This window comes from Melitaea cinxia, chromosome Z (genome assembly GCF_905220565.1).
Source record: "Melitaea cinxia chromosome Z, ilMelCinx1.1, whole genome shotgun sequence".
In the NCBI taxonomy this organism is placed as follows: domain Eukaryota; kingdom Metazoa; phylum Arthropoda; class Insecta; order Lepidoptera; family Nymphalidae; genus Melitaea; species Melitaea cinxia.
Window position 1 is genome coordinate 5,038,741 of NC_059424.1, and position 27,418 is coordinate 5,066,158.

Here is a 27,418-nt window from a genome sequence, read left to right on the forward strand (position 1 = left end):
AGATGTTTCCAATGTTTAGCACGTTTTCAGTGTTCTGTAGAGTATTATTAACACAACTGATTTATTATATAACAATTGTATAATATACCAACATAATAATACTCGAACGTATCAGTTTATCCAAAAAAAAAAATCGATTAGCAAAAGAGTTTATATTAAAAAGTGAACACCTGAAAGCGAGTGCTGACACAGACCGGATAAAATTACAAAGACGCGAATCATATGGACAGCACCTGCGTCATATTACGAGAAAAAGAAATTAAACAATACAACAATAGAACGTAAAAATTGGCCATTTAGGATTACACTATGTGATCCATTTTATAATTATTCACAAATATATGCGTTTGATAATTTTAGATAAAATATGTATTATTTAGGTAACCATCGGTATTCGATAGAAGATCAAACTTTGATCGAAAACTGCTATTTTTTAGTTGAATAAATATACGCTGTGTGGAGTGCGAAACGTAGTGATTAAGACTGTTGCAAAACAACGTGTACTCTACAGAACTCGACCCGCTTCGAGCCGTTCGTGAAAACAAAATAAATGCGATAACAAAGTGAATAAAATGATTATAAAAAATAAAGGGACCCTTGTGTCCTTTTGTCTTCTGGCGATCACTTCGTGTGTACGAGCACAGAATTTCATCAGACGTAAGTAATCATTATATAAAATATTTAATCTAAATAAATGTCATGGAAATAGTGTTAAACTCGAATAGTCAGGTGGTATATACCTCTGTATGTATATACAAAGATGTGACGACAAAATTTTACTCTTACATTATTTTTTAAGGGTATTTATAAAAGTTGCATATTTTTAATTGTAACTTATTATATTTAATCTTTTATTATGGAGATAGGTATATGACGTCACGTTACAGCGTTCACATCTATGGAATTTGCGCTGACGATTGCAGGTTCAATCCCCGCTTGTGATAAACATTTATGTAGATCGTAAAAATATTTTGCGTGCCTAATCCGACGAGCCTGTCTTTGTCTTGTGTCTGTTTTTGAAGCCCCGTTAAAGGAGTAAGTCCTTTTAGGTTAGTCCTAGTGTGTTAATTGTAAGATTTACTTATCTTTAGTATTATGAACAATTCATTTTGGCCTATCGCAGTCTATTGCTGGACATAGGCCTCCCCAAGCTCGCCACAAACATCTTGGTTGTTGTTATTATTGGAGATAATATTGATTCACTTTTAATATGTCATCACATAATTGTATTTTTTAGTGAATGATCCACTTCAGCCTATCGCAGTCCACTGCAAGACATAGGCTGCCAAAAATCGCACCAAAAATGGTACGAACTCATGTGTTTTCCCATAGTCACCACGCTGGACAGAAGGGTTGGTGAAGGCAGAGTTGGCTTTCTCGCGCCGAAGACGCTTGCTGCCCGTCTTCGGCCTGTATATTTCAAAGTCGCAAAGCAGTTGGATAGTTGATCCCGTCATCGGTCGGCTTTTTAAATTCTGTTATCCCTTAGTCGCCTCTTACGACACCCACAGGAAGAGAGGGTGTGGCTATATTCTTTACTGCAGTAGCCACACAATATATGAACAGTGAATGATTATTGAGCCCATTTCAAATACCCTTATATTGACGTAGTTATAATTCAATTAGGATAATTTATTTATGAATTAAAATGAATTTAAATATTAGACTTAAAAAACTTTTTAAAAATCATCGCCTAAACTACCGCCATTATACAATCATGCGCCGTCAGTTCAAGGCTGTTATAATAATCGTAAGTGCCAAAGATTAAATAATAATATTAGTTAATCAATAAATGTGTCAAGTGGTCCGTTTACTAACAATAAGTTGAGTAGTATTTCATGATAAAACATTAAATAGAACTATGTAACAGTATTTACTAAAATCCAAGGTTAGAATGGTTATTGAAGTAAAACTTCTCTACGCAAGCTTGATTTGGCTAGTAAGCTGGTGAATCCGTGACAAGAGCGTAACTTGTTAATGAATAATAAGAAAAATATAGTAGAAGTATAAGAATAAGAAGTAGAAAAAGAAGATTTACACTGACATTTTTTTTTTAAAACATGACTAGGTCGGCAAACAAGCGTACGGATCACCTGATGGTAAGTGATTACCGTAGCTTATAGTCGTCTGCAATGCTAGAAGCCAGTGGCGTAGCGAGGGGGGAGGGCAAAAGGCCACCATTCCCCGGGCGCTACTCACAAAGCAAAAAATTGCTGGACATATTATATAGTATTCTAATGGTGAGCTATCTCCAATTCCCCCCAAGAGTTCTGGTCACTTTACGCACTACAGGAACATAATGCTGCTTGAAAGCAGTATTATTTAGTTGTCCTCCTGATCTCCTGTAAGGTCGAGGTAGTACCCCAGTTTGGCTGCTCCATATTGTGTGCAAGAAATTTCCTGCTGTGCCCTACCTCAGTTACCACTAGTACATGAATTTTCGAATTGTTTGATAAGTAGTCTTTTCACTAAAAATTAAATTTAATAATCAATATAGTTGATTAAATGTTTAACATTTAGCAGCTACTAATAATGTAAAATCCTGCATCGGCGGTCCGGAAACACAAAAATTCGGGGATTGATTCCGCGTTCTAAGTCATTTTCTGTGCCACTGTAACTACTTATTACGATAAGATTACATACTATAAGTAGTATTCATACTAGAATTTATGTAGGTACAGTATTTGGTAACACTGACCACTATTAACAAATGCTCTGATGTAGTGGTGTGTATGCCGTGTCGGCGCCTAAATACATGGGGTTTGCTGGTTCGATACCTGCTCGGGTAGGTTATTCTTATTTGCACTTTGTACAAATATTTCTTTTCGGTTTGGATTTCTGTCTTTGTGGGTTTCCCTACTGTATCTCGGAGAGCACGTTAAGCTGTCGGCCCCGGTTGTTATGATATACACCTGATAGCGATCGTTACTCGTAGTAGGAAATATAATCACCAACCCGCATCGAAACACTATTTCCATTGATACTGATCAGTGGAAATGGTTTTTTGTTTTGTTTCTTTTTTGTATAAATGACACAAATAGGTACGTAATTAACCGTTCAACTTTCACAGTAATTGCGTTATTTTGCGATGCTTTTATGTGCCATAATGCAATACTATTAATTACTTGAAAAAATATTTGCAATAACTAAATGAAACCTGAAAATCAGTCCTAGAAAAATAATAAGGAATTATATGTTAACTTAATATTGTTGATACATTATTGCAATGATCATAGTAATTGGCTGATGTGCTAGATCTTGACAAAAAAGGTTGTATAGATATGTCTTAGTCGGAATTTGTGATGCGCTTCCAAACCCCATGACACAGGATTTATATCCTTTGGAAACTGTTAAGTTTGAAGCTTTTGTTTTTATTTACGAGCTGACTCGACAGACGTTGTCAAGGGGTTGAAGTGAAAATAATCGTCACATTTACTGGAAATTTGCCATTTTTTGACATTTTCCTTTCGTAAGAACCATTTACAAAACGACCTAAAGCGGGTGATAGACGTGCGAATAAGTTCGCGAACTTGTGGCTCAACGACCTTTTTCGCCAGTGTGTCACCCTAAGTACGCGTACTTTAAAACCGCCGAGTAAGTTCGTTGGCGATCCGACAAGTTTGAAATTTTGCTCGTAACCCGCCTCCGCTCATGCGTGTGGCAGCACTGCGAGCCGCAAGCCACCAATTTTAACCAACTTCTAAAAAAGGAGGAAGTTCTCAATTCGATTCAGAAGCTTAGAATTTTTGACTGGGTGGACCGATTTTCATGATTTTTATTTTAATCAAAAGATAGTATGTGTCGTGTGGTCCCATTAAAATTTGATTGCGATCTAATAAGTAGTTTTTGGGTTATATCTAATAATGCGTATTTACTTGAATGTTTTTTCGTCTACTTACTATGTGTTACTTGTCGATGTAATTGAAGTCGGTTTTTTTTAAATCACAATTATTTTTCGCTAGTCCGTCGACGCGCAACGCTTGTAGTGTAGGCATTTGTAATTTTTATTACTTTCTAACTTCATCTTTTTTAGTTTTTAAAATTTAATACGATAGAATTTTAAATAACACAAAGCTTCTTCTGTCGACGACATCGCAATATAGAATGAGTAAGCTTCACGTGTGTCACCGACGTCGAGCCGAATAAGTTCGTGATCTTAAAAACCGTGTTCTTTAAGTTCGTACGTCTATCACCCCCTTTATACATTCTATATTTTGAAAGAAAAAAAATAAGACGAATTTGACCGCCCGTTTTCGTGTTTTGCGCCTAGCAACGCATTTAACTATTAATTTTTATTTTTATTATTGTATTATCAGTTAGGAATGTCTAAAAGCCGTAGTAACCATTTGTACGCACATAGTGTACGATCACAACCATAATTATCTCGAGAGGCGTGTCTCATCATGATGTTGGGACAATTTATGGTATATGCCTAGCAAAATTAAGACAAGACAAAAGTTTTTATCTAGTTTTTCAATTGAAAATGGACAAATAACACATAGAGATTACTTTATTTAAATTCAAAATAGACTACAGTTTTTTTTTTTAATTTATAGATATTCTTTAAATAGTGGGGTTACGTAAATATAATTTTGCTGTACGGCTGCATATTTTTTAATGTAAATATTAACTAAAATACAATTTTATACTGTAAATTTTTAATTAACTTCCTGAGCTGAATTGACTTGGAAAATTTCATTATTCATTTGCATTTTACATTTTATATCTATTCTCTTCTATCGCTTGTACGTCTGTGGGCGATAGGGGCGGTTATAATCAAGTCGCGGTACTCCCGGCTACCGCAAGAACAGTAATTAATACATTTGAGCAAAAGACCCATTTATTATGTTCAATATTTTAATACAAAACAACAACATGACTTTGTAAAGCGGGAGAGGAAAAAGTTTAGAAAACAATTGTATTGTTATATTATTGTTATGTGGACCATCCTAACAAAGTAAAAGCTTGGTAGAAAGCTCTGCTAATTAAGAAATTAATTTACCGTATATCTTGTTTGTGAGGTATGTTTTTACTTATAGTTTGCGAGAAAAACTGTGAAGACACTTAGAAGATACATACGAGTATAAGTCCAGTTATAATATTATTTTGGCGGTAATTCTATACATAGCATATTATATTTATATGCTGTCTCTCTTTTTATAAGTCAGTTAATAATTGTTTCAAATTGTATTGTATTATCCATTATACATCGCAAAATGTCATGCTAGTAACGATTTCTGGTCTCGAGGTATTTGATCGTATAATATTATAATTTTTAATATTCATAGCTCTTTGAGACAGGCTCATGTTTGGTACAAAGTGGTTTTTCGATGTCTCTTAGATATGAAGGGCCCTCGTATACTACCAATTAAGCAAAATCTGTGAACTTCAGTAGAATCTCGTATTAAACGATCTATGTGTGGAAGACATTACAAAATGGAGGTGTGACGTATAATGCTATAAGTACTTTGTGTTTGTTGGAGTGATTTTTATTTATAGTATTAAATGATATCTTTACTTAAGCACTTTTAAATATTTTGGACTTTATTTTGACGTTGAATTGTTAGTAAAAAAAAAACATAATTATAATGAAACTAATTTTTGAACTTTATCGCGGTTTATTAAGTTTTTAGATGCCTGACGTTTCGGATACTTTACAGCAATTATGGTCAGGGGAGGACTGGATGGATGGATGGGTGGATGTTTTAATTTTAATTTGCGTAAATTAAAACTCTTAAAAAGTCGGCTAATAAAAAATTCTTAGACACAACGTGTTTAATTGTGTTTACAATATTTGACGACGCGTTGGCACAGCGGTCACACTACTGACTATTGCGCGGGCGGTCGCGGGTTCGATCCCCGCTCACGACAGATATTTGTATTGCCCATACAGATGTTTGTCGTGGTCTGGTCGTTTGTGCTTGGACATTGTGTGTGTTTCCGCACCCCCGACACAGGAGAAAATCCTACAGAGGGGCGTTGATTGTGAACCGTTTATTTATTTATTTATTTAATATACTTAATATAAGAATAACGGATTTCTTAATTATGGTGACAAACAGAAATTCATTTTAGCTTGTGTGAATTGCCTTACTCTTCAGTTACGTATGCATAGATACAAGAACTAAGCCAGAGCGAAAGATACATATATAAGGAAGATGTTGATATTATAATGGTAATGGGTGCATTTTTATCCATTCTGATTTTTGTCAAACGACCCACTAGGGTTCACGAAAGATTAACCACCGAGGGAGACGATGTTATTAGCATGACAGAAAGTCGCAAGAGAGCGCCTTCTAAAGTTGTTCGTGTGTTCCCCCACCGCCTTAGAAACAGTGTCATACTACATGTACCCAGTATTTTTTTTTTAACTTTTATTTTTGTGTATAACGATAATACTATAAATAAGTCGGTAGGTAATATTCTTTAATGCTCATCCATTATTTCAATCATTTTGAGTAAGGATAATACAGCTTTTAAACAATCGTGTTACGTATTTAAAAATTCTGTTTCAATATTTCATTTTTTTTTTGCTATTTTTTTTAATCCTGCATAATTTAATTATTTTATTAAGAACTTTTGTAAACTGCGTGATGCAATAGTTAAGTAAATACAAAAACGTTTTGAGAAGAGACAATAAAACAATCTTAATACTTATATAATAAATATATATTTATGTTAATATTTATATATACTCGTATTTTATATTCGTTCAAATCGAAACAGTTTAATACACACGTTTTGCATATTTCATCAATTACATATTGTGTCGTCCTTTTACTAACAATATACAAATAGGGATACCCAACTGTTTAATAAGACCCGTTTCACTGTGACAGTTTAGCTCTTCTTTATAAATATTAATCGGTATTGTTAAATCTGTTTGTCCGAATTTAGTGCGCGTTGCCTCATTACCCTGGATCTGCGCTTTCTTTATGAAGCTTGTTCACATAGTAGCGGTACGTTGAAAGTTTAATGACAGCTTTGAAATAATATATAACAATAAACAGATATTTATTAAGGTATAATATAAATTAGTGGTCGCCCAGAGGTTGAAATTCGACCATAAATAAAAATTTAAATTAAAGAAAACCAAAAAATGATGAAATAAAAAAGTTTTTTTTTTTAATTTTTAATTTGATTACAGAATGACAATCAATAAATAGCATAATATGTGTGTATGTGTTTCAAATACATGGTAGTGTGTGTAATTTTTTTTATTGATTTTAATGTACTTTTATGCATAATTTTAAAAATATTAGCAATCTGCAGTAATTCTCTATATAAACTACAAATGTGCGTAAAAATAAAATAAAGTAAATACAAAGTCCTAATTAAGTCAACAATGAAAAAAAAATTAAAAAGTTAATTTTGAAATAGGAACGCATCATCAAGTGTTGTCCACTATAACTTTAAAATTTTTTTTTTATTTAACATGACTTAAACGAGAGAAAGAGTTCACGGTACTTGTATATATGTAAGTATTTACTGTATATTTATATTGAACAGATGAAATTATTAAATTTATGTTATTAATAAAAGTCAATCAAACTCAAAACTTTGTTTTGTAAAATTAAAAAAAAAACTAAGTATATACATAATTCTTCGCCCTATTTTAACCTAATTCCGATTAAATCTGAATTGACTAAAAAAGTGGTCTGACGTAAAACTACGGGGACAATTTGGTAATAAGGGAAAGGCTGTGCCTGGTGCAGGTCGACTACTTATAACACAGTTTAATTTATTTGTCGATTCTGTCTTGTTTGGGACCCATTACTTTAGTGTCTTTAATATGCGAAAGTTCTTGGGACGGATGCGGCATTACGGAATAAAATTTAATAGTGTCGTCTTTAATAAATATTTTATTTTTTCTGTGATATTTCGATTTGTTTGCGCATTTTTTTAAAACGAAATTATTGTGATCAACACGCTATAATTAATGAAACTTTCACGGCATTTTTGTCAAATTTGATTTGAAAAAAATGCCTTGAAAAAATGTTCTGATTGACTGTTCATGGAAGAAATTACTGGTTTATATTAATAATCGTTAGCGTGAACTAAATTTTTCATCAATTAAAACATTAACCGACTTTCAATCGACTAAAACAAATGTTGAAACAATTTTGACAATGGTAGCGACTAGACAATGTGGTAGTATACATACGACTCGATTTGGTAAAATTACGAGTCGTATGTATACTACCTATGTAGTTCAGTATAAAGTTCAGCTTTTGTCATTTTTTTTTTATAATATATATATATATATTATTATTAAGCCCCTTAATCTCCCCCCCCCTTGTAACTTAGTGGTATGAAAACTAGATGTTGGCCGATTCTCAGATCTACCCGATATGATCACAAAATTTCATAAAAATCGGTCCAGCCTACTCGGAGCAGTACGGTACTAACATTGTGACACGAGAATATTATTTATAAGATTAATACCGCGTCCAAATTCTTAAAAAAAATATTAATTTGCGCTGTCTAACCAACTACTCCGACAACTGTCATGACCTTGATACGTTAACTTTTTCCATATTTTGATGTTTAATTACGTAGGTATTTGAAAAATTTACATTTTCCGCCCGTATACTTATAATTCTTAATACATACGATTTTTTATGTTTTTACGTGTTACCATTAAAATAGCGACAATTTAATTCATTATTTTTTTTTAATTTTTTATAAATACATTTTACAATATTATGTCGTGGGCCTGGAAACATACACAACACACATACAAAAAGGCTCTAACTACGACAAACATCTACATGACCAATACAAGTCTGTCGTGAACCCGTTCACGACAGAATGGAACTCGCAATCGCTAGCGCAAAAAATCTTAAAAATCGAAGATGAATCAATAATTAACACTGTTTAAATATAAAATTACCATGTTTAAAAGAATATTTATCCCTCGATAACCCAAAGAAGACTGATCCATATTATTCGACTACACTTTCCACTTATCCAAGTGACTATCATACTTATGTTCCGGTTCCGGATTAATTCACCAATACTATAGAAACAACCCTATAATATTGTTCTAATTACAGACGGACGAACGAAAATATATCCTTACATTTAAGGAAACTTTTCATAACAGTACTTTATTTTAGGAACCTTTTCCGAAAGTGGCTGCAACGAACAGAGCTCAAATTGGATTCATTTACGATTCTTCGAACGTAACATTATTTATTAAAAGCTTTCGGCGCTTTTTCGTATCACGTGTTATGTGGATAGACAAAATCAAAAAAATCATATATTTTAACACACCAGGTATCAAAAACAAAACTATGGGCAGATACTATACAAACTTATCAGTTCACTAAAAATTATGTTTAGCATACTGATTATTCACAACGTAAAATCGTCCCTAACTGACATCTTTAAACTATGCTATAACTGGAAAAAATAAAATAGTTTTATGACTTAAAATCAGCGGTGTGTGTAAAGAAGTTTGTCAGCAAATAACTAAAGTTGTGCTGCGAATACTTGGATTGTCAAGACAACACCGAATGAGTGCTGAAATGCAGTACTATATCTATATATTAATACGTAAAGCAAAAACTTTTGCCTTTTGGCTTTGAAGCAAAACCCCCATTCACAAAAATTGCGCGGACGGATGAGCATGAAATTTCGTATACTTGCAGTTTATATAGATAAGGAGTGAAGAATATTTTTATTATTATTATAATTTATATTCTTTTGAAATTATCCAGAAATATATATTAAATCAATAAAAAAACTCTTTTGTTGATTGCCAAAGTGTGTAGTTAAATTGAATTTTTTTTACAAGGTTTTTTATTTTCATATATTTTTTTTTTAATTTAAATGTTGAACTATGGTCGTATTTCGATCACTGGGTGACCACTAGTTAGTATAAAAGGTTAGTGCAGCAATAATTCTCGCCGCGAATAACGAATATTTAAAAGAAATCTTCTACTTATTAATGCATATTTAAATACACATATTTTTTTATCCGAGAAGTTTTACAGTTGTACTTATATCATCGTCATATTTCGTTTTTAGTCGTCGATATTAGTAACTTCAACAGGTTCCAATAAAAATACTACACTTTACATACATATATATTAGGAGTAAAACATATTTTCAAATGTTTATTACTGTTTCTATTCAGAGATGCAAATGGTGTTTGGAATTGATTGTTGACACTGTTATTCTAACAAATTGCATTTAACATCTGTCGGTACATACCTGCTGCAGTCATTATAATTCATTCCTGTGCAGCCTAAGGTATAAACGACCTAAATTGTTTTAAGTTTGCGTCATGTTGTTTGATAATTTATTTGTAAGTTCCTAGAAACTAACCTTATAACTAATACAATTGCTTGTAGGTTAATATTATATTGTTGATGTTTTTGGTTTAGTTTTTTTTTTTTTTTTTTCTTCATCTTATTGGTATTAATTATCCTTGTTTTAACGTTTACAATTTTTCGTCTTAACACATTCAAACTCTAACCCATAAAAGGTGGAGATAGACTTACTTCAAAAGTATATTGTGATTGTAAATCCATTTGTAAAATTACTTATATCACTACATAGTATAAAACTAAGTCACTTCCCGCTGTCTGTATGCTTAGATCTTTAAAACTACGCAATTGATTTTGATTCGGTTTTATTTAGTAAATAGAGTGATTCCAGAGGAAGATTTATATGTATAATAAAAAAAATAAACACTGATAGTTTTAGAGGTTTCTAATGTGATGTCGTAAATAAACACATTTTTTGCGCTTACATTCCAAATATTTATTTTACGTTAGTATTAGCACTCGTGCGAAGCCGGGACGGGTCGCTAGTCACAACAATTAAATCTCAGAATAGCTTTTTAAACTGATGTTAACCACAATAAAATACGGATACTATCGTAATTGTATAAGAAATGTGTTCATTATTAAATTATAGGGTTATTCGGGGTGATATAGCCCGTCGTTTAATAATGCCAGTTGAAAAAATTCGGAGATTTATATTTTAGGTCTTCGTAATAAAATATTTATGCTACAACCAAAATTTTGAATATAAGCAACATTATTCGTTACCCATTACTATCTTTAATTTTGAAATATAAAATTTTCATATCGCTTGAATACTTATTACAACTACAGCAATGATTAAAAGTATTTCTGTATAGACAAAATGACACCATTCAAAACTTCGTGAACACATTTTCTATATCAAGTGTCTGCTTCAGATCGTCTTTTTTCTTCTCAAGGTCATGAATAAGAAACGGTTGATGTAATGCCTTTATAATACTTATATTAAGTAGAAATATAAATAGTTTTTGAAATGTGAGCTTAAAGCACACCCTGGGCAAACATATTTGGTTTACCGCGAGCTAATTGATGAAGAGTTTTGAATCATATAACCTTTGGCTTTTGTATATTTTAGTTATTAGCTTAAGAGTAAAGTAACAGTCAGGTGCCTGCTTAGTTACCGCTACTGGTTAACAAATATTCTAATTTTAATAAGTACTCGCTGTGCCCGCGACTTTGTAATTGTGTAAATGTGTGGAATTTACCACAAAAGGTATTGTTCATTAAAGAAAGTAGCCTACGTTACTCCTTATTAAATCAGCTATCTGCCAATCCAGTAGTATCAAAATCGGTCCAGCCATTTCACAGATTAGCTGGAACAGACAGGCAGACAGAGAGAGACAGATAGACAGACAAAATTTGTAAAAAAAATGTTATTTTGGTTATGGCTACCGTGTTACGTGTACATTCACATGAATTTAGTAAAAAGCTGTTATTTTAATAGTGTAAACAGTCTATCTATTTTTTTTTGTATACATATAGATAATCGTGACATAATTGTTGACATTAAATAGCGAAATATAAATTTACAAGTAAACATATGAAGACGACAGCTTAAAGGTCCTATAATCTTACCACCCATCTATAGTAATATCTATGCACAGTATAATAAATCTGTGATCATAGGTACTTGGAAGGCTACACGGTAAACCTGATTGTAATATAAATTATTTATTAAACGTTTATTTTGAATACAAAGGGTAAGTGACCCGATGTATACTTAAAAATATAGTAGTAAAGTTTTAACTGAATACCTAGTACAAAATAAATCAAAAACAGTTTTAATAAAACATAGATAGGGTTATACATATATTGTATTAAAATACACCCATGTAGGCGTATCGTAGCTTACCTTTTTATTTTTTAAAATTTTTATCTAAAATATGAAGACTGCACAGATTTAAGCCATCTCAATCTCGGCCCCTATTTATTATACAACGTTAAGTTTAACACGTAGGCCTGTCTTCGCCTACGGAATGTTAACTATGGAAAGGTGTTTCTAAAAATGTTTATGCCTGGGAAAAATGGTAGAAAAATCTCAGCGAAACGACGCGTTTTTCATACATTTTATCGTCGATTTATGCAAACATGTTTGTATGAGTGTTACGTGATGGTATTGTCTTGACATCGGTTGTATATGATGGTTGTAAATTTCAATCACTTGACATTTTCGGTTTGAACGATTGCTTTTACCGTGAGCGATGTGATATCCAGGTATTTTTTTTACCTAACTGTTTACTCAATTTAAATATAAAAATTAGTATAGCGGTTTATAGGTGTCGTTTAGGTATGTGTTCATCTTTGTAATATGCTTAGATCATAGATGTTAAATTTTAGGTATTAAATTAATTTCATTTAAACAAGTTACTTGTGCTAGTTTCAAATACATTATTGTTCTATCTTAGTATATTTATTTATGGAGTAAATATGTGTGACAAAATTGCCAAAAAGCTATTTTGCATTTTACAAGTGACTAAGGCCGTTAGATTAACACAGAAACTCAAACCTAGTTTGATGACAGCAAACGAGTGTGTACTTGCCAATTAACTGAACAAATATCTCTTTTAACTCGTTGCTTCGTTGAACTGCTTTGCTGTTCGTGTAAATATCATAGACCGCTTTGCCTACTGATGCATCAAATTTGTAAAATTATGGATAAACATCATCTAACGCCATCTAGTTAAAACATTTGTAAACAAAAATTACATTACAGATGGCGCTAGAAGAATAAATTCTCTTCTCTCTTTCAAAACTATGTGTTGAATTGTTTTTACTGATTTTGTGTAGATGTCAGCATTTAAACAAAAATTTGTCAACAGAATCATGCGGAGTTGACGATTTTCGCTGTGATAATGGAAAATGTATCGAAAGTTCATATCGATGCAATGGAGTCGTCGACTGTGCTTCTGGAGAAGATGAAAGATTTTGTGGTAAGTGAATGATGTGGACATCCTGTAGTATCGACATTGGTGCTAGCTTGACGCAACACACAACTAGATATAGGAGCATTTTTTTAGTCTAATGGGAAGATCATGCATTGAAGGGTAATGACATTAAAAGTCGAACTCCACAACTTCATAGATAACTTCACGACTGGCGTGGTTTCTCTAGAGTATGTGGTTAATATTTCATTGTATATACTTATTGTGATTTTTATTACTAAAATCCCAAAAATTTGTCATCTGACGTATTTTTTTGTAAATCAAGTAGAGCCCAAAAATGCAAAAAAACAGCTATTTAAACAAACTCTTTATATTTAAAACGTAAAGTACGGATTCTAATTTTAAAAAAAATGGCATAGATTGTACTCAAGACCAATTCAAATGCGTCAACGACGGATCTTGTATCGAGCAGAGGAGGCGATGCGATGGCTTTAGCGATTGCAGTGATTCATCAGACGAACAAGACTGTGGTAAGTAAAACACATATGAATATATAGTATCAATGTTAAATAGTCTATCTGAATGACATGAAATCTATGTCACTATATATCATATAATTTAAAAACTTCTACATTACAATAAGTGAATATAAACAATTGACATGAAATTAATTCAGTGGCGTAGGCAAATCAAGGCGTGGATAAAAATGCATTTGCCAGGTCCTTTCCCTATTATTCTTTTCGTGATTTTGCAAATCCTAATCTCGGCTGTTAAAATAAATTTGTTAACTGTGTCTGAAATATTTTAGGAAATTTTAAAATCTATTAAGTCAAGAAATATTTTTTTGTCCAAAGCATAAACATAATTTTTATCATACTTTATGTGCGTTAAGTAAATAGTGAAATATTGTGATCACTTACACTTAGCTTAGCCGCGTCTCTCACTAATCAAATTAAAGTAAATTTGAAATCATTATTTAATTCGACATGCTCATTTAATGTCCAAGCATCGTCAAGAGATCAGTCTCTCAATTTTGGTAACAAATTATTATGTATGACCAATTCCTTATGTATTTTAATCTATAAACAGCTTAAATAGTCAATAAAAACGCCCGTTGCACATAAGTTTATATTATTGTTAACGCCTCTCATTTTCACGATTCAAATAAAAACATGGCCATAAAAATTCTTACAAGCCATCTGTTCAATGTTTTTATAACGACTAAAGCCACTATTATCCTATAAATTATACAATCCTATAATCAAATTGTAAGCAAACACAACCGATCCAAGATTAAAAATTAATAGGAATGAATTAAAATATAATATATCACATAAAATATAAGAGAGAGGATATTTTAATACTAATATTTTCTAACTAAATTCATTTATTAAAACTTTATTGTATATATCAAAGTTAGACACAAAAAAATTTTGATATATCAGATTAAAATTTAATAACAATTTTTAACCCATGCCGCGAACTGCCAGCAACATTAAAAAGGACTTTGTCGAGGTTGGTTTAGACTTATAGGTTATAAATATTATATTATGCAGATTTGTTGATGGTGTTCCACACGGAACTGGTTTTACGAAGGGCTACTCGCAAGGCCTCATTGATCACGAAGCCTAAGTAATTGAGCTTTTGGCAACAATTTGCTACGCCACTGATCGAAATTAGAATATTGACTGATTCTACAATTGTGATATATTTCTATGCATGCTTCATATATTATTTGGAATGGTAAGTTTCTCGTTTACTGTACTGGTCTGGCGATCATGTCTGTAAAGACAGAGGCAAGTTCAAATGTAAGGACGGAACTTGCATATCGGTACTTTTAAGATGCGATGGTTTTAAAGATTGTCCAAACGACGGGAGCGACGAGTTAGAATGTCGTAAGTAGCTAATTTAACAAGAACTAACAATTAACTTTAATTGAACTTTATTTAAATGGCTTTATAACTTGAAATACTAACACGTTCAATATTCTTACAAAAGCATGCAAATCGGACCAATGGCAATGCGATCACGGTAATTGTATCAAACGTAGTAAAAGATGCAACGGTCGCGTAGATTGCCCCACTGATAGATCGGACGAAAGGAATTGTGTCGGTAAGATGTTTAGAACATGTTAACTACATTATGACTAATGGCAATATATCTGTAACATATGTATTATGAGAACTGCTTCTATTAATAACATTAAAAAAGTACTTAAAAATTCATCTAGGCTGTAGCTGTTACAAAACAGCATTACACATATGTTTTTAATGGGGGGATATAAAAATAATATTAAAAAATAATTGTTAAACAGTTTAACAATAAAAATTGCATGTATTTGCAGCGCAAGGGTACTTTAAATGCAGAAATGGCAAGTTAATACCCGAAAATCAGAGATGCAATCGTCGTTATGATTGCGACGAGGGCGATTATTCCGATGAACAAAAATGTCGTAAGTTTGTTAACATTATAAGGCGACTTGTTCTGTCTTCTTTGTTTCACGTCTTCTTTGTTCCATCTCTTCTTTACACATTTGATTTTATTCTCGCCTTATTGATAGCATCATTTGCTGTTACTTTTCTGTCCGCACCAAATACTGATTTATCATCATCGTAATAATCATCACTTATTGTATCTTTCCGACTCTTTCTTCTTGAATGATTAATTTTGTATGTCTTCCTCAATGAAATTTCGTATGATTAGTTGAGAATGTTGTACTAAAAGTTAATCTTTTACCAATCAGCATGTGGTGACGGCGACTTCAAATGTGACAATGGTTACTGCATACCTGCATCCAAAAAATGTGACAGAACGCATGATTGTCAGGATGGTTCTGATGAACGAGATTGCATTTACGGTTTGAATACTTTCAAAATTACTCTCTTCGTCTTAGTTTTGTCACTTTAAGGGCGATCATAACATTTCATGTGACGTCCCATGCTCCGAACACCAATAAGTAGAACTAGCTTTATTAATGCCTAATGATTGTTAATTTTTTATATAAAGTAACTATTAGTTTTTTCAAGGTTAATTTTAATTAGCTTTTTAAATGAATGTAATTACTAAAACTTAAGAATGTGATTAACATTTTATTTGCTATTTTTGTAGTCAACTAATCTACTTCATTATAGAAAAAAACTTAATTGTAAACAAATTTGTAAACTATTACTTTAAAATATTATAACATAATATTTGACGGAATGTATGTATGCTTTGTAAATTGCCCTATTAGCAATGCTTGTATCTGATGAAAGCTAAATAATAAAAGTGTAATTCGAACTATAAATGATCGTCCATTAATCGCGCAATCCTAAAACGAGGGAAAAAACCTTGAAATACCAAAAGAAGTTATGTGTATGATGTTACGTATACTTGTTCTGATTCTATGTTCTGATTTTTCAATGTTTTTCTATATTAATTTAAAACAACCTGCAACATTACTTTTTTCCTAAAAGATTTCAAAGATTTCAACATTACTTTATTCCTAAAAGATTTCAAAGATCATTCATATATAAACAATTTTACAAAAAGTATAAAGCGGATAATATTAAAAATGGGTAAAGAAACACTTCAAAAGTAACTAAAACGTTATTTTTTAACATATTGACTAATAGACGATCACTTAACATATTTTTATATATGGTAAAACATATATTATTTTAAAATTGTACTCAAATGCTAAATCGTAATTATATCCATAAAATTTAAATAGTTCGCATTATTAGACAACAACTTATTGTAAATAATCGACTTTCTGTCGAATATGACGAGGTTATGCTGTTGTAAAATATGCGTGTCTATGATGCGGACAAACCCTTTTATTTTGGTTATGGTATACTATATTATGGCAGGCACAGTATGCATGGCTTATGAATATAAATGTACGTCTGGAAACTGCGTACCGGCGGAATCGTGGTGCAATGGAACTCGGGAATGCTCAGACGGTTCGGACGAAAGTAACTGTCCCTGTAAAAGAGGCCAGTTCGAATGTCACGACGGCTCTTGCATTAATATTGCCAAGCGCTGTAACGGTTACAAAGATTGTCAACCAAGCGGGGAAGATGAGATGAACTGCGGTAAGTATGGACGCTGAAGTCTTTGTTATAAAATTGTTGTCGTCTGCTACTCGGCCGTGCTCTTTGTACGACACTCGTCTCACATTGCTTGAGTGTTAAAGTATTCAGAGTTTTCTCGTAGATAGATAATAAAATGTTCTTCTCGTCTTTTGAGTATTCCTCAACTGGCTCGTAGTATAGGTTTAATAAGTTTTAATACAGTTACGATACATGATGGGATATGAAATATATATTTTTATTTGAACAGTACCTACTTAACATTAAGACGTAACGTTAAGCACGCGCATGATAAAATGCATTGCATGGTAGTTGTAAGCATATTGCAACAAGGCGTATAATATAAGGTATTTACCCATCCATGCCATGTGACACATCGCCAAAATATCAAGAGTGTAAAAATGCTAATCGCGGTAAGTCCCGTAGGATCAAAAATATAACACAGCCTAAGTATTAATAAAACAGCTAGGACATATAATTGAATAATATAAAGACGTAAACTAAGCGAAACAATTTTTCAGCTCCGTCTCGCTGCCCAGCGGAGAGCTTCACTTGCGACCCTGGCTCCAGTGTGCCGTGCGCCAAGCGCTGTGATGGCGTACAGGATTGCGATTCGGGCGAGGACGAAGACGGCTGCCCGGGTAAATACATAGCATACACTGTAAACCGGGTAAACTACCTGGACATGCATAAAACTTACACAACATTACAGTCGGATAAACAAAGCTTATGCTACATATTGAATATTTGTAACATATAATAATACTTGTGTATAAATAAACACCGTTCATTCATTCATTCATTTCACCTAAGTAGGATGTGAATAACACAACAAATAAGCACAAACATCTAGACCCACAAACGCGTATCTATACGGTCTATCTACGTGGAAATCGAACCCGACCTACTACCAATTAACCCACTTACTGAAACCACTGCTCCAACGCACACTCATATAAATACTTATGTAGTATTTTTTTTAACACTCAGAGTTATGTACATAAGATGATAAAATTATGATTGTGTATATCAAAAATTTTATGAATTAGGAATAAAGGCGCACACATATGCGATCTCGTTGCTGAAAACATTGACAAACTTTGAGAGTGAATTTGCTTAAGGTTGAAAAAGAAGTATTTTTTCGCCAAAGTAAAATAGACAAAGATTCTTTGTCCATTATAAAATTTTGTTTTTTTTTTTTATGAGGGGCTTATTCATAATATGTACTACCACAAGAAAACAATTTTTCGAATATCTGCCAGTAGTTTCAACTTTTTTTTTAAATGATTCTAAAAACAAGTAACATTAAAATACACTTCAAACAATCAACAATATTTGCATTTATAGTCTAACAAAAACAATTAATTATTTTTTTATGTGTATGGACCTGCATTGCTAATGAAGAAAGTAACTTTTTGTTTTGTTTAATATTATATATAATGAAATTGTTATATACTTTAAATATTATATCAATATAGTTTTAAGTGTACATTAATTTTAAGCAGGCTTTGCGAATGAAAATAATTTTTATTAATAAAAATGCAAGCGATATAAATAAAAATATTTTAATATTACTTGTGTGTGTTAATCCCATGGGATGTGCTACGTGATGTTTATTTGTGTGTATGTGTGTGTGTGTGTGTGTTTGTGTTTAAGTGTGTATGATCGGTCATTATTGTGATGTTCCAGCGTTTTCAACAGCACAGGTTATACAATGTCTTACTATTTCTTTTAAAGAATGCAACCACATGTGCGACGGCAGATGTTTAGAAGATCGTAGGATCTGCGACCAGAACTTCGACTGTTCTGATGGCTCTGACGAGAGGGACTGTGACGAATGCGATGGACCGAATGACTTCAGGTAACATTCATGTGATTCAATGTATATTCTATGCTATTCTTGTTGTAATAAGAGCATTGCGATTACTGATTAATGGAAACGATAATTTTTTAAGTCTGTGCTTTGCTTTGCGAAACTGATAACGCGATGTTTTTATAGCGAATATCTTATGCCATGTCCTTATTATTAATTGTTAAGAAGTTATTACAATTGGCGAACGGAACGTATTATAATAATTATTATTATTACTTATCGAATAGATGACCTATATGCCGTCGTTTCTTTAAATTGTAGATGTAAAAATGGTGAATGTTTAAACGCCGCTCTACGTTGTAACGGTGTGCCAGAATGTACCGATTCTAGTGACGAACTCGATTGCAATGTTACTGTGATACCTGAGCCATGTGAGTATTTTTAATAAGTTCAAATGTTCCACATAAGATTTTCGGCCTGGTGTGGCTAAATATTGTATTTTCATTTAGTTGGCTGCAATGGAAATCAGTTCCAATGTCGAGACGGTTCTTGTATCGATTCCCAGTTCTTCTGTGACAGACATCAAGATTGTAATGATAATTCTGATGAAGAAAACTGCCGTGAGTATAATAGTTGTTATATAATTTAAAAACTGCTGATATACAAGTATGAGATGCTTCACAATACTCTATGCAAATCAGGAATTTGAAACACGAGGAAGCACGACGAACAAAAGTATGTTTCTGTTCTTTCGCGGCACAATGCACTTCACGCTTCAAAGGTTGTGCACCGTACTTACGCCTATTTCTTGTCTTAATAAATCGAAATTCTATGCACTTAAAACTAACAGCACATTTTAGATATTTTACACGTTGTGATATTAAATATTTTCCGATTAATTACTATAGCCATAAAATACTCAGTCCTAAAGACAAAATATGGAAATCCATTAGATGATTGGAAAGTTTTGTGTCGTTATATATGGAATTGAAACGTAGCTAATATACAGCGTGGTTCATGATGAGGCCGTCCCGTTCACCAATAGAGACACCGTGCCACGAATCAGAGTTTACGTGTTACGACGGTCGCTGCATCCCGCACATACGGCGGTGCGACAATATCTATGACTGTTCAGACTTCTCCGACGAGCAAAACTGTTACAACTCGGGTATTCTATACCGCACTTGGTTATGGAATGCTGAATGCGTATTCGAAAATTACCCTTTATCGGTATTTCACTGTGAAATACATTGAAACCTTAGATCAGAAACCATTTCATACCTGAAATGCTTTATTGTTATTATATTTTCGGTTTTTCTTTCCTTAACGCACCTATTTTTATCACGTTTTTATTATTGTTATGTAATGATACCGTTTTTGAGGAATGTTGTTTATTTATTTTACCATTAGTTTTTAAGGCTAAGATCTAGATTAGGTAAAACTGAATTTCGGGACCGTGGGGGGATGGGGGAGGGGAGGGTGGGGAACACTACCCCTGGTACCACTATCACACCTCGGAACCCCATGGTTATGGAGATATCGATGGTTAAAGTTTTGAGGTTAGAAGAAGAATTGGTCAAGCGTTAGTTAAGTGGCCTCCAATTTATGGGGTGAAATGGGGGTGGGAGGGTAAAGGGTGGTGGGGAGGGTGGGTTTTTTAGCCCCCCGTAGTGTGCGTTTCGCGTAAACCCCGTGGTTTCGAAGATATCGTGTTTGAAGTTTTGGGGTTAATTTTACGTGATTCAGAGATATTACAATACCTTAGAGCTCCGTGTCTGACTCCACCTTAACTCCGGTGCAGCGGGAAGTGCACTCATATGCTCCATTCACCAACTTTCACATTTTATTTTCGAACAAATTTACGTAAAAACGATCTCGATTGCAAGATCAACAAACGATACGAACTGACGCTTAACGACTGACAAATCGACATTTTTAAACAAAATAACGCGTCAGACATAATATTCTAATAAAATTAGTAACATTGCGTGCTAGAATATAGGTTTAGAAATTCGAAAAATACCCAAAACCGAATCGGAGCACCCCACTGTCCACGTGGTCTTGGTCTGTCCTACCCCTAGAGTGTTTTTTTTGTGCCGCGGAGGCGCGGAGGGGGGCAGCCCTCGCCCGCCGTGCGAAAGCGCGCGAACGAATGCGTAGAGGAGCGGCTGAGGCTGGTCGCCGAAGGCGACCAGCCTCCGCTGCGGAACGGAGCATGAGTGAGCGTGCTTTCGCACGCAAGGGCGGAAGGGCTGCACTTCCCGCAGCGCCGGAGCCAAGCGTTCCCTCTAACTTTCGAAATTCTTCTTCTAACCTCAAAACTTTAACCATGGATATCTCCATAACCATGGGGTTCCGAGGTGTGACAGTGGTACCAGGGGTAGCGTTCCCCACCCTCTCCCCCCCCATCCCCCCACGGTCCCGAAATTCGGTTTTACCTAATCTAAAGCTTTACCGTTTTTAATTTTGTAGGTATTATACGTAGAAGTGTATGTGCATGTTGTACCCCCTTTTAGTGTCAATAAAAGCTATAGATAGTACAGTACATGTTAGAGTAACCGAGGCAGGGTACAGCAGGAAATTTCCTGCTGAAATATGGAGCAACCCGACTGGAGAATTACCTCGACCTTACAGAAGATCACAGCTAAATAAAACTGCTCTCAAACAGTATTGTGTTCCTGTTGGTAAGTAAGGTGACCAGAGCTCCTGGAAGGAATTGGGATAGCGTAGGCGCTTGCAATGCTTCTGGTGTTGCATGCGTCTATAGGCTACGGTAATCGCTTATCATCAGGTGAGCCGTACGCTTGTTTGCCGTCCCAGTTGAGTATTAAAGAAAAGAGTACTTTAACGTTTTCACCATTTACTTTCAAAGTAGTAGCCGCTTTAGTCGTAATAAAGTGAACAAATATGTTTCAATCCAATTTCTAGATATTAGATTCCATAAAGGGGGTGGTAAGATTATTATATGTATAAAATTTTATAAATGATAAATATAGTTAAATTATATGAACGTAGCATACTTAAATATGTAGTTTTTTGTATGATATAAAAGTTTCATTAAAATGATTTATTGTAGATGTGTTTGTAAATGTAACTTATTAGATTTTTATGCATACACTACATTTATAAAGAGTTATATAATTATTTTATGGTTTATTCAATTTCGATGGGTGAATAAACATAGTTAATGGTACATTATTTTTCAGCTTGCGAGGATGGCTATTGGCAATGCTTTTCCGGTCAATGCATATCAGCCAATGGATTTTGTAACGGTTACCCTGACTGTACGGATGCCTCTGATGAGAGTGACTGTCCAACAACATTCAGGCCCTTCACTACTACAGTCCCACCGTACATCTACCCCTCTTCTACCCCAGGCTACCCAACCCCTCGATATCCAGATCTAGTGACGACTCAGCGCCCTATCTATACCACTACTTCGGCTCCTTATTACCCGAATGTTAACCAAGGTAAAGATTTATGTAATGATAATTTATTTCTTTAACATCAGTGATATTTTACTAAGGTCTTGAAGTTTTTTTTGCCTATTAGCTATTGTAATAAGCACTCAGTAGGTACTACGTAACTACATACTAGATTTCTAACTAGTTTTAGAAATCATGGCACATTCGAGATTGAAATCTTGGTAAGTAATAGTTGAACATGAACACGACTGTATCGTATAACATCAATTAATACCATACTGTATACCAAATTACTCATATTCTCGACATTTTGTATTTTCAACATTTATACTATACGGCACATAATTAAAAATTTGATATGATTATTAACACAGGTTATATACTCGTGGTTGTTTTTAACCCACTGGTTACAAAAGAAATAAAGTGACTCATTTATCACACAAAATATTAATCGTTTAGCAAATATCCTATTTCAAAATCAGCTAGCTTTTTAGTAGAATAGTCTAAGATCTGTCGTAATAATATTAGGATGCAGCAAAAATCAATGGCGTTGTGAAAATGGACCTTGTATAGACTCGAGACTGCGCTGTAACGGTCGTATAGACTGTCCCCGAGATGGGTCAGATGAGTTGGACTGTCCAGCTACCAGTAAGACAATTCGATATCAAATCTGCTTAAAATTAACGAATGTATAATACAGCACGAAGCGGTGTCATCACCTCTTGTAAGCCCCTCACGTATTGATGTCGTTTTGAAATCTAATCTCAAGTAACCTCTCACTCTTGTCTATCAAAAACGAAATTTAAATTGGCAAACATCTTTTCTCTTATTACTTTTATGTTTATACGCATATCTCAATACGTTTCTGTTTTAATTTAATAAGTAGCGTGTTTATAATAAGATGTTTTTCAATAACACTTCTCTTAATCAAGTGTAATTTATGGTATAATAATAACTAACGCAATCTTGTTATAATAAATAAATTCTTTATTTCGGACCAAGCACTTTAACAAATCCTTAACCGGCCAAAATGCGTGACAATTTATAATGCATAACATCAATGATTATTAATCCTACTACATCGGTATATTTAATTAAACTTACATATTTATTACGTATTGTACGTACGTATTGTGTATTAAAAAACCACTAAAATTACTCGACTTGCCTGCTTATTACTTTTACTTGTACTTGTACTTGTTATTTTAGGTGTTCTCGCGTTTTAAGCAAAGTTCGTGTATTCAAAATCGATTACTTTTTGAATATAATTACCAAAATCGATTCGATTGTGATTATGAACCGTTAAATTTCGAATACAACGTGTTTAGAAATAAACAGTCTAATAATCTTACATTATTAATTAAATTGTCAAATATTATTAACAATGAAAAAAGTCTAATAGCAAATTTTTATTTATTTTTGTTATTTCGCAGAACCTTCTGGTTTGAATCTCAAGACATACCCTCGAGAACAAACTGTTCGCAACGGTGAGTAAATTATTATTATTAATAAAATTAAAAAAAATTCTATGTAAAGATTTATGAAAACAAAAAAGATCGTATTAAATAAATCATTATCTTGACTAAGTTAAGTTTGAAGAAAATTAAAATTAATTGTTTCTCTTGCAATTTGTGTAAACAATAAAACATAAGATTAGTAATAATTTCAAACGTTTCTCTGATCTAACGAAAGGCTTGGAGAACAGGTGAGCTTGGAGTCGTTAGGTATAACTTTTCTAATTTTAAATTTTTTACATAATAATAGTTGTAATAGTTATATAGGTTTTTTTGTTTGCTTAATAAATCATAACGGTGATAAAAAAGAAAAGAAAAATACTTAACTGTTAAAATATTGTAGTGAGATGTTATTGATTGTTTTTGATATCTATCTTGCTATAAATTTCAATATAGGTACAACAGTATACAGTATATTTATTTACAAAAATATAATGAAACAACTTTTTCGGATTTTATCGCGTTTTATTAGATTTTTTACATGCTCGACCTTTGAGTTCTTCCGTGACCATGGTTGCTGTAAAGTATCCGAAACTTCGGGAATGTAAAAAACCTATTAAACCAAATTAAAATCGAAAAAAAATTGTTTTATTATAATGAGCGAAATTCGCGAATTTAACATTAGAATACAAAAATATAAATTTACTTAAAGTTCACTATGTATAATTTGAACAGTAGCGGTAATCGCACATATCTTGTATTAATATTATATGGTGATGGAATACACAAATAAATTTATAAAGTAAATTATAATGCTTAGATAATTATATTGCTTACATAAAAAATAATAATGTTCTATATTTCTTTCATGGTGGTGGAACAGCCCATTATGGTGAGTCAGTGTATCTCTACTTGGGTGCACAATGGGTTTCAAAATAACCGTTAATTTTTAATTTTTTTTTTTTTTTTGAAGTTACACTCATACTTTAATACGATCACGATGGAATTTTGCTTCATTGTGATTTATACCATTTATAATTAAATAATATACATTTTAATTATATGACATAACACGACATATTTTGAAGTAAAAATTACCTTTCATAATATACTGCATATCATTAATTATATTTTATTCACGTATTAATCACGAAAATATTACTGTATAGCTATTTTTATACTAAACAAGGGGATGAGCCAGTGGTAACGTAATGATCATTAAAAATATCACTATCTATAAATATTCATCATTTAAATTGGATAGAAAAATCATTGGGATTTATATTTCAATTAACATTTTTAACATTCTAAGGAAAAAATATTTCATGTAGTTTTGGTTGTATCATTAAATAAGACAGATTTTTATTCGTTGTAATATGCTCTTTTAATTTTTTTTATTAGCAAGCACGCTTTATCTCTAAAATATGTTAAAATTTTACCAATAATTATGGTTATAGAGCTTGTTGATGATATCAGAATTGAAAGGTCAGGTTCAAAAAATCAAATAAGTCCACTTTATTGTATTTGAAATAATGGAATGGCATTTTTAAATCGTGTTCTTTAAACGATATATCAGTCTTTGAATCTTAAATGGTAATAACTATAGTAAATTTGAAGGGGTATTCCCGAGTAAAGCCTCTATCAACGTATATAAATGAAGTTTGATTGAGGAAAATACAAAATTAATGAATTTCAATTGGCATAAAAAAACGACTCGACTTAGGGATTATTACCTGTACTTCTCTTCAGGGATCTACTTATAATGTTTAGGATTTCTAGAAAACAATATCCTAGATAGGCTAAGTAACTAGGTTGCTGCCCACGGTTTCACCCATATAAAAATCACATAAAATCACGCTTAGTTTGAAACAGCTATAAGCAATATTTCATTTTTCTTATTACGTTTAATGTCCATGTAACTCAAAAATTCTAGCTTGATCTAATAACTTAAAAATGAGGTAAAAGCCGAACAATAAACACTGATGGGTACGTAATTTATACTAAATATTAAATAAACAGTACGTAACGCCGCAATCTTTCACTTAATATTCCTACCAATTAAAAAAAGGGTTAGCAAACTTTGAAAATGACCGTTGGCACCAATAGATATAGTCTTAGTGATAATTAGAATAAAAACTACGGGATTAGGAATTTTTGGAGTCAAGTCATTCGACTATGTCAAACTTTATACGAAAAATGCACTTGGGAACGGTTTACAAATAAACGGATCAATTCCGCAGACAGTAAAAGCTCTTGCAAAAGATGTGGCTAGTACACAAAATCCCAAAGTGGACTTGGGCATTTCTTGAACTGGGCCATTCAAATGCATATAAATATGTACAGCCCATAAAAATGGACAGAAAGAAAAACATTACAAAACAAAAAGCGTGTTTTATTTGTAAAAATATAAAAAGTTACTAAAATTTTACTTAAACTTTTTAATTGTTGAAGTTTTGTAAATAAGACCTTTAGACTAAAATGCTATTTAAATACGTTAATAATATGCTACTTTTTAGTATTTTTTTTTTTCGTACTTTACATCATTCATAATTTCATTATATATTTATATCATACTGAATTAATAATTAAAAAATAATAGGACTGCATGTATGGGTTATTATTTGGGAAGACATAGATAGTGTGTACTTTGTATTTTGTTAACTAATATAATAATTATAGGCGGTGACGTGGTATTTTCTTGTCGAGACGAAGGATTACTAAGAGCGCCCGTGCGCTGGGTCCGAGAAGGCGGAAGACCTCTTAAGGCTGGCTCCACTGATAGGAATGGACGACTCGAAATGGTCAAAGTTACGGTAAATTTCTTCTTTCACAATCTAAAATATTTCTATTAAATATTTAAAATAATACGTGATACACACAATTACGTTTTAACAGACGGCGGATAGCGGTATCTACATTTGCCAAGCGCCAGGCTATCTAGGATCGCCTGGATCTGAAATAAGAGTTATGTTGAATGTCGAAAAATCAAGTAAGTTTCTAAACTATAACGATCACTATGATCATTTTTACTATTACGGAATTTCAATCAAGTGTAATTTTGAAACTCAAGATATCGTGAGGTTACTAGCGCCAAGAAGAATAATTTGGTTAGAGTCACCTGTGACCATGGCGTCTGCGATGTTACCATGTCGAAAGTTTCAAAATGACAATCGCGGTAAATTTTGTAAAAGTGGAAGCGACCTGAATTATTTTTTATGTTATTAATCTTTTCGTGGTATTACCTTTTTGTGATATTATCCTTAACATTTCAGCAATATAATCGTAATATTATTTCAGCAATCACTGCGCAACCACCACCTGAAGCCTGCCAATCCAACCAAGCCACTTGCAGTAATGGACAGTGCATACCAAAGAGATCAGTCTGTGATGGTAACATCGATTGCTCAGATGGATCTGACGAAGACTCTTGCAGTAAG

The 27,418-nt window shown here is 32.8% G+C and overlaps 1 protein-coding gene across 1 annotated transcript in view; it reads left to right on the forward strand.

The window, feature by feature from the left end:
- The first annotated feature begins 572 nt into the window (after positions 1–572).
- The window catches only part of LOC123668521 (basement membrane-specific heparan sulfate proteoglycan core protein-like), a 72,119-nt gene continuing 45,273 nt past the window's right edge, over positions 573–27,418 (forward strand). The window contains exons 1-18 of the mRNA XM_045602256.1: positions 573–657; positions 13,154–13,264; positions 13,636–13,746; positions 14,965–15,111; positions 15,215–15,328; positions 15,561–15,668; positions 15,960–16,073; positions 17,068–17,292; positions 17,811–17,930; positions 19,027–19,150; positions 19,424–19,533; positions 19,612–19,722; positions 22,309–22,572; positions 23,056–23,175; positions 23,961–24,014; positions 26,661–26,794; positions 26,877–26,970; positions 27,279–27,413. Coding sequence (XP_045458212.1) covers positions 573–657; positions 13,154–13,264; positions 13,636–13,746; positions 14,965–15,111; positions 15,215–15,328; positions 15,561–15,668; positions 15,960–16,073; positions 17,068–17,292; positions 17,811–17,930; positions 19,027–19,150; positions 19,424–19,533; positions 19,612–19,722; positions 22,309–22,572; positions 23,056–23,175; positions 23,961–24,014; positions 26,661–26,794; positions 26,877–26,970; positions 27,279–27,413 — 2,281 coding nt within the window. The remainder of the gene's footprint in view (positions 658–13,153; positions 13,265–13,635; positions 13,747–14,964; positions 15,112–15,214; positions 15,329–15,560; positions 15,669–15,959; positions 16,074–17,067; positions 17,293–17,810; positions 17,931–19,026; positions 19,151–19,423; positions 19,534–19,611; positions 19,723–22,308; positions 22,573–23,055; positions 23,176–23,960; positions 24,015–26,660; positions 26,795–26,876; positions 26,971–27,278; positions 27,414–27,418) is intronic.